This window comes from Cebus imitator, unplaced genomic scaffold (assembly GCF_001604975.1).
Source record: "Cebus imitator isolate Cc_AM_T3 unplaced genomic scaffold, Cebus_imitator-1.0 Scaffold217, whole genome shotgun sequence".
NCBI classification, from domain to species: domain Eukaryota; kingdom Metazoa; phylum Chordata; class Mammalia; order Primates; family Cebidae; genus Cebus; species Cebus imitator.
Genome location: NW_016107532.1, coordinates 3,245,279 through 3,253,749, shown reverse-complemented (window position 1 = coordinate 3,253,749; position 8,471 = coordinate 3,245,279). Strand labels below are relative to the sequence as shown.

At 52.1% G+C, this 8,471-nt stretch overlaps 1 protein-coding gene across 1 annotated transcript in view; it reads right to left on the bottom strand.

Annotated features, from left to right (window-relative positions):
* Positions 1-4,982: 4,982 nt before the first annotated feature.
* C1QL1 (complement C1q like 1) overlaps positions 4,983-8,471 on the bottom strand; it is a 7,930-nt gene continuing 4,441 nt past the window's right edge. The window contains exon 2 of the mRNA XM_017549384.2: positions 4,983-5,672. Coding sequence (XP_017404873.1) covers positions 5,493-5,672 — 180 coding nt within the window. The 3' untranslated portion in view covers positions 4,983-5,492. The remainder of the gene's footprint in view (positions 5,673-8,471) is intronic.

Sequence of the window (8,471 nt, the reverse complement as noted above, 5' to 3'; positions counted from 1 at the left end):
ACGGGGTTTCACCACGTTGACCAGGATGGTCTCGATCTCTTGACCTCGTGATCCACCCGCCTCGGCCTCCCAAAGTGCTGGGATTACAGGCTTGAGCCACCGCGCCCGGCCTCAAGTAGATAATTTAATTATCCAGCTGCATTTTGTAGAAGGGGAAACTGAGGCTCACAGAGATTAAAGTGTCTTTTCCTGAAACACTGAGCATGATCAGGGCTTGAACCCAATTCTTTTTTTTTTTTTTTTTTTGAGATGGAGTCTCACTCTGTTGTCCAGGCTGGAGGGCAGTGGTACGTTCTTGGCTCACTGTAATCTCCACCTCCCGGGTTCAAGTGATTCTCCTGCCTCAGCCTCCCGAGTAGCTGGGATTACAGGCATGCACCACCATGTCTGGCTAATTTTTGTCTTTTTAGTAGAGACGGGTTTCACTGTGTTGGCCAGGCTGGTCTCAAACTCCTGACCTCAAGTGATCCACCCGCCTTGGCCTCCCAAAGTTCTGGGATTACAGGTGTGAGCTACTGTGCCCAGCTGAACCCAGTTCTTCTGTCTTCACTTCCTGTGTGTCCACTGGGTCCTGCTATCTCCTTTTCTAGCTCTGCCTTGAGCCACCCCAGTCAACTTTGGTTTCCTTTCCGGGTCTTAGTGTTTCTAGCTGCGTAATGGGAGTGGCCATTCTGTGGCGTTGATTCGCAATTTTGGCAGATGGCACAAATGAATAGAGAGCATGGGGTAGGTAGCCCTCTGGCCCCTTTGTCCCCCAGTCCCAGCTGCCCCTTCTCAGTATCCCTTCCAACCCCTTCCAGTTCCAAACATGTGTAGACTTTTCACTTCCACTTTATTATCACCTCATTTGTAGGATTCTAAGATTTATTATCTGGAAGGGAGTGAGGAACTCACACCTCCAGTTCCACTTCTCAAATATACCATCATCACGTGTGAAAATAACCTTATAACAGCATCTAACCTACAGTTTTGTCTGGGGGGCACCCACATAAATAATTGCAGAAGGAACCAGCGCATGGGCAACAACACAGCTAGCTGGGGTGGTGTGGCCTCTGGACCCCTGGAACTTTCTCCTAGCCCTTAGGGGTCCTGGAGCTGCTGTCAGGGTCAGCAGAACTCAGACGAGGCCTAGAGCAGCTTTCAGCAATTGGCCACCTTCTCTGGGTCTCCGCCTCCTGCCTCCTCCTCTGGTGCTCAGAGCTTCTCCAGAAAATAGCTCCTGGGTCTCCCCAGCTCCCCTGTCTCCTGGATGCTTGTCCAGGATTGATTCTCTGGGCAGCTCCCCCTCTAAGCAGTAAATGAAATATTGGTTACCAAGAGTGAGGCGGGAGGCAATTAACCCTTAGACCTCACCCTGGCAGATGTATCTGTAGCAAGCTGAAGTGGAGAGCCAGGCACACCTGCCCGGCCTTCCTGCAAAGTCATCCAATTAGGGCAGCCCCCAGCAGTGGGTCCGCTGCCCCCTCCAGTCCCATAACCCTGGAAACCAGGGCAGCACCAGCTCCTAGGGCTGGTAGCTGCCTGGGCACAGGATGACCTGCCATTTCTCGTGTGGGAGAACTCCAGGGGCACCTCCGTCCTCACACTCCTCCTGGCAGGGACATTATTCATTAATTAATCACACATCTTCCTAAAGGGGAGGCAGCCAGGGGAGGTTTGTTGCTTCTCCTCCAAAGTGGACACGCCATTCTGACTGTCCAGCTCCTTCCCACCACCCACACAGCCCTGCTTCCTGGAATGTTCCTGTGCCAGAAAAAACCCTGAAGAAGGGGGAAGACACATGCCCTGCTTTCAGGGAACCCCACTAGAAAAGACAGACACAGCCTCTGCTCTCAGAGAGCCCACAGTTAGATAAGAAGACAATCTCTCCTACAGGCAACCCCCAGTCTGGGGGTGGAGACTGTCCCTTTCTCAGAAAGTTCTAGTTTAATAGAAGAAGAGGGGGCCGGGCGTGGTGGCTCACGCCTGTAATCCCAGCAGTTTGGGAGTCCATGGTGGGCAGATCACAAGGGCAAGAGATTATCGAGACCATCCTGGCCAAGATGGTGAATCCCCGACTCTACTAAAAATACAAAAATTAGCTGGGTGCGGTGGTGTGTGCCTGTAGTCCCAGCTACTTGGGAGGCTGAAGCAGGAGAATCACTTGAACCCAGGAGCCGGAGGTTGCAGTGAGCTGAGATCTTGCCACTGCACTCAAGCCAGGCAACAGAGTGAGACTCTGTCTCAAAAAAACAAAAAAGAAAGAAAGAAAAAAAAAAAGAAAAAGCACAGTGTCTACCCCTCAGAACTGCACATCGAAGCCAGTCTTTGCATCTAGAAATCCCCAAATCCCTGATCTTGATGGAGATACACACCCCAGGCTCAAGGAGCTGACAATTTGAAGAGAAAACACAATCTTTGTCTAGTCTGATGGAGGAGATATTCGTCTTACCTTTAGGACACTTTCCAAATCGATGGTGGAGACACAGTCCTTGCCCTCAGGTGTCCCAAGTCTGAGGAAAAAAGATAGACCTTGCCCTTGAGGAGCCCCAGTTTCATGGGAAGTATTTCCCTAGAAGGTTCCCCTGCAGCTGGGATGTGGGCTGAGTGACAAGCAGCTGGCAAGCTGGCACTGCAGGACACTTCTGGTGCCCTTCAAAGGTCAAAAAAGTCCTTGGCTTCAGTCCAGCCCCAGCTGTGCCACCACCTTACTGCATGACTGTGGGCAAGTCACGAATCTTCTTCTGACTATGGTTTCCTCACCTACAAAATGGAGATGTTAGCCGCATCTCTCAAAATAACATGAGGATTGTCAAGTCACCAGAAAGGAAAGAAAGCAGGCTGGCCAGCCGGCAAGCCAGCACACACTGCAGAAAAGATTAACGTGCCTTTTCTTGTAACAGAGGTCATGGATCAGTCCGGTGGCCTCTAGGAAGGGTGGGGAGCCCCTCAGGTGTGGTGGAGGGGTAATTCCAGGCCCAAATGGTCATTAGAGAACCCGGGGCCGTGGGCAGCACTGGGAGGCCAGAGGAGTGTCTTCTAATCTAATCACTCTCCCCACCGAGACTCTCATTCCAGCCAGACCTGCTAGGGGTTTTATTGGGTTTGTGGGGACCCGCAGATTTTAATCTCCAGACCCCACAGGGAAGGAACAAGCATTAAGCTAATTTTATTAAATGGCCACAGCTGGCAGTGGGGGAAGTAGGGAAGAAAAGGGAGGATAAAGAAAGTCATTCAAGTCTGCCAGCCATGACAAGGGTCTATACATGAGGCTTGGCTGGGAGGGAGGCCACCCCTCCTTCCTGTCTCTCCAGCTGAGCTAGACAGTGGAGGGGAGGCCAGATGGGACCTTTCCTCAATGTAGAGCCTTGGGATTCTCCAAGAGGCTCACTCCATGGCTGCTGCCCAGGGCAGATGCTTGTAAATCTGTCAGGCCCCTGCAGGGCTGGGGTGGGAGTGGAAGGGCTGGGCTCAGGCTGCCCCGGTGCCATCCTCACATCTGCTTTTGAGATCCCAACCCTATGAAATATGGTGTACCCGGCAAGAGTATGGTCTTTGGTTTAAAACTGGCATTTAGTTGTTTTTAGCTCTGTGATCTTGGCAAGCTGCTTAGCCTCTCTGAGCCTCAGTTTCCCCACCTAAAATGGATAAAGTAACAGCATAATTTTAAAGGGCATGAGATCATTTCCTATAGATCTACTGCCCACCCCCACACACATATCCACGAGATAATATTTATAAAGTTCCTACATAGTACCTGACATATAGTGGGTACTCTCTCAATATTAGCTGTTGTTATCTAGAAATGCCCTGTGTGACATAGCCCTCAGTTACAGGAAGTGAGGATGGCAGTGGTGGGGTAAGGGGACTTGGTTATGTCTTGGATTTTCTTTCTCTCTCTCCTTCCTTCCTTCCTCTCTTCTTCCTTCCTTCCTTTCTCTCTCCTTTCTTTCTTCCTTCCTTCCTCTTTCTTTATCTCTTTCTTTCTCTTTCATTCTTCTTTCTTTTCTCCTTGCTTGCTTGCTGGAGTCTTGTTCTGTCATCCAGGCTGGACTGCAATGGTGAGATCTCGGCTCACTGCAACCTCCACCTCCCGGGTTCCAACGATTCTCCAGCCTCCCAAGTAGCTGGGATTACAGGCGCCTGCCACCATGCCCAGCTAATTTTTGTATTTTTAGTACAGACAGGGTTTCACCATGTTGGCTACGCTGTTCTCAAACTCCTAACCTCGAGTGATCCTCCTGCCTCAGCCTCTCAAAGTGCTGGGATTACAAGTGTGAGCCACTGTGCCTGGTCATGTCTTGGATTTTCAAGTGCAATCACAGAACTTAGAAACTGTGTAAGCAAGATATTTAATCTCCCTGCAAAAATAAAATCTGTGTCCAACCTCTCAGGGCTGTTTGGAAAACTTGAGATGACATACTTGAAAGTCTTTTGCAACAGTTAAAGTTATGTATAAATAATAAAAGCTATGTGTATTGAGCACATAAAAATATGCCTCTAATCCTCAGTCAAGTGAGGTAGGTCTCCTTACCTATGTTTATTGATGAGAAAACTGAGGCACAGAGGTCAAGTGCATAGACCAAGGTCAACCAGCCTTTAGTCCAAAGCATGTTTCTTGCTATGGCTGTCACTAATCCCAACTTGAGTTGAGAGAAGTGACTTGTCCAGGATCATACATGGTGGCCCAGGGAAGGACCCAGGTCTCCTAGTTTAAAGATCACCTGTGCCTATGGAATGCTGATGCCACTTTCAGCAAGGCAAAAATGGTACTTGTCCACCATGGAAGATGATGAAGTAACTGGGCTGCTTCCCCTCCCAGCTGCCTAGACCCACTTGAGCTGTGGTGGGCATCGAGCCCTTTGGCAATGTCCTCCTGGAGCAACTCTAGCTCTGGCAGCTGGTTTCCCCTAGAAACTTCCACCAGACCCCATCCTAATCTGGAGGAGGGCACGGTCCTCGGCCCCTCCTGCAGCCCACCCCAGGGCACAGACTGAAACCCCCGCGGGGTGGAAATGTTTTTATTATAGCTTTGGTCAGACGGGGCACAGCCGGGCGGGGGCTCTGAGGGTGCTGGGAAGCTATCCAGCCCCCAGCTCCCCCCTCCCCCAGGCACGCCACCCCGGAGGGGGCCAAGGGCAGCTCATCTCAGAGCGCAGGAAGCAACCCCGCCGCTGCGAACTCTCCCCAGGCAGGGGCGGGCTGGCAGGCGGGGTGGGCAGTAAACAGTCCTATTGTACAAATATACAGTGCGGGCCAGGCGGGCGCGGTCAACCCCGGCTCCCGGAAACCGGGACCGGGACCGGGTGCTTTATGTGCTGGGCCCAGCTCTGCAGCGAGCCGGCGGGAGGGCCTAGCTGTGGCCCAGGCGGTGGTGAGCGCTGGCCAGGGGCGTCATAGCCGGGGAGGGCCGGGCGGCGAGCAGGTGGGCGGGGGAGAACAGGTCATCGCCTGCCTCACCCGGAGGGGACCCCAGGGGGTGAGGGACGTGGGTGGAGGGAGACATGGGGGGCTCAGTCGGAGTAGATGATGAAGCCGGAGAACGTGCTGTATTTGTTGCTGTTGCCGCCGTGCGCTTTGCCTCCGTCGAGCTTGATAAAGACCTCGTCACCGGCGTCCAGGTGCAGGATCACACTGTTGCTGGCATAGTCGTAGTTCTGGTCTGCGTCCTGGGCAATAGCACTGGCCCGCACCTGCGGGTGGGGGACACAGGAGGGAGGGCGAGAGGGGAAGGAGGACGAGAAGGGAGGGAGGTGAGGCAGTTCCGTGGGGAGGATCAGCGGACCCTGAAACCTGGCCTCCAGCCTCACCTCATCCCATCTGACCCCCTTCCAATCATACATAACTTGTTTCAGGAGAGGGTCAGAGGGGAGCCCTGGATTTCTAGGGCAGGTCTGATCTGGGCCTGAATGGGAGTCAAGGCAGAGTCTTCCTCCTTAACTCCTGTGGGGCTTTCCATCCCGCTGGCAAGAACCTCAATACCTCCAGGAGGCCTGGAAGCCCTTCCTTGAAAAGAGGAATTCTCTGTACCTCCAGGGGATGGAGGGCCTTCCCTTCTCTCATCATTCCTTTCTCTCTGCTATCATAATGATGCCATCGCTTCAGCCACACCCACTGGATCTTATGTCAGTGGATGGACACAAGGGCACACCTTGGCCCCACAGGTGAGGCGGCTGGACCAATGCCAGGCTGCCAGTCAGCAACCACCCTGGAACCAGGGCCAGGTCTTTGGTCTGAGGTGCATTGTAGAGTCTCTCATGCTGCAGCAGTGCCAGACGGAAAAGCATGGCCAGACAGAAGGCCTCCCAGCGTTTAGAAGGGGTCTGGGTGCCAGCCTCTGTGGAGCTGTAGCTAGATACTGTCACTACCTACCCAAAGAGGACTTGTTGCCCCTCCTGCCTCACCCCAGGGTGGTAGAAAGGAAGTGAGTGAGAAGAATGGAATCCAGGCCTTACTTCTCTCTGGGATTCTCAGTCTGATGTGACATCCTTGTTAGTCCCTGCCTTGATGGGAGATAGGGAGGGACAGGCAGGATAATGGGTCAAGGGAGCACCAGTATTTGGGCTTGGAGCCTGCTGTCACTTTTGGGGGCTCTGACTGTAATCATAAGAGATTGCGTGGTGGCTCACGCCTGTAATCACAGCACTTTGGGAGGGTGGATCATCTGAGGTCAGGTGATCGAGACCATCCTGGCCAACTTGGTGAGACCCCTGTCTCTACTAAAAATACAAAAATTAGCCAGGCGTAGTGGCACACGCCTGTAATACCAGCTCCTCAGGAGGCTGAGGCAGGAGAATTACTTGAACCCAGGAGACAGAGGCTAAAGTGAGCCAAGACTGTGCCATTGCACTCCAGCCTGGGAGACAGAGACTCAGTCTCAAAAAAAAAAAAAAGAAAAAGAAAAAAGAGAGAGAGATTGTATGGTGGTGAACAAATGATCTACAGAAATTCTTCTAACAGCTATGGAAACACAAGGCCTGAGTGTGAAGATGGGGCCTCTCCAGGGTATCCGGGGTAGAGACCTGGAAGAGAAAGGCCCTCTCCAGGACCGTGGGTTATGGTAAGGGGAGGCTGTACTGAGTGGGGTCCTCTCAGCCAGGTTTCTCCATGGCCCCTCTCTATCCTGTCCCTTCTCTGAAGGCAGCTTACCATCCCATGCCCCAGGTCTGAAGTCTGGGTAGAACCAAGCCAAATTAGGGGAGGGGCCTATCCTCTCTCCTGGGCTGGAGGCGGCACTGCAGGTCAGCTGTGCCAGAGCTGCTGACTCAACCACGATGCTGCGGTGAAGAGGACTGGACATATTTGCATGTGGGCCTCCATTTAAAACCCATCTCCAGCCCCTTCTCTTCCCTCAGCCTCTTCTTCCCCAGCTTGAGAAGAAACTCTGTGTGTGCTTAGCTGGGAACACTGGTCTAGTTAAAGGTTGGGGGGGATAAGTGAGGGAGGAGGTGCTGTCTGCGAAGGAGGTCAGTTTCTCTGTCTAGAAAATGGATGAGAAGATGTTGCCTCACTACTGCCACCTCTGTAAAAGTCTTTTGATGATGTAGAAAAAAAATTTTGCTCTTGATGGGGCTTTGAGCTATTAGGGAAGAGCTGAAAGCAAGCAGCCAACTTCTGTATTGTTCCCTGAGCCCTAATCCTGGTAGTATTTATTATTACACATGCATTTCATTATCTCTGCTAATAAATTACTACTAATAACAATTATTTTTATTGCCCATATTAATTTAGCCTTAACTCATTAAAACAGTGTGCTCCTTAATAGCCAAATCCACTGGAACAGAGTCATCTGTCATCAGGAATCTCCTGGTGATGTGACTGCATCAGAACTGTTATGCTTATGTTTATTATTTATTCATCACCATGATTGTTGCCGTAATTATCCTAATTATCCATGGAGGCAGAGAGAATTTATGCCCTTCCATCCTCAGACGGTAGGGGATCTAGGAATGGAACCCAGGGGTCCCAATTCTCTGCCTGACTGGAGATAGTTGAGGCCTGCAGCTCTTCCTGGGGTCCAAGGTGAAGTGTGGGGAATTGAGGTTGCCCAGGAAGCAGGAAAGCAGGTCTGGGCCTTGTCATGAGGGAGCGCTGTAGAATGAGTTCCTTAATGGCTGCCAGGAGAGGAAACTGAGGCAATGGTCTGACCAAGGGAACTGGGTGAGGGGGTATCCAGGAAACATGTCCCTGCCCTCAGATCAATGCTGGGGTCTTAGGTGTGAAGATGTGGCTCCCACAGGGGAGCCAGCCTGGCCCATGGGGGACACTTGGGTTCACACATTTACTGTGCTCCCACTGTGCCAGGCACTCTGCTCTGTGTTGTGAAAGGTATTAGGGGGCCAGAAAGGATAGCCAGGGTGCCATCTGCCACCACCAGGGGTTTTTCTTTTTGAGATAGGATCTCGCTCTGTTGCCCAGGATAGAGTACAGTGGCGCGATCTTGGCTCACTGCAACCTCCGCTTCCCAGAAGTTTACCTCAGCCTCCTGAATA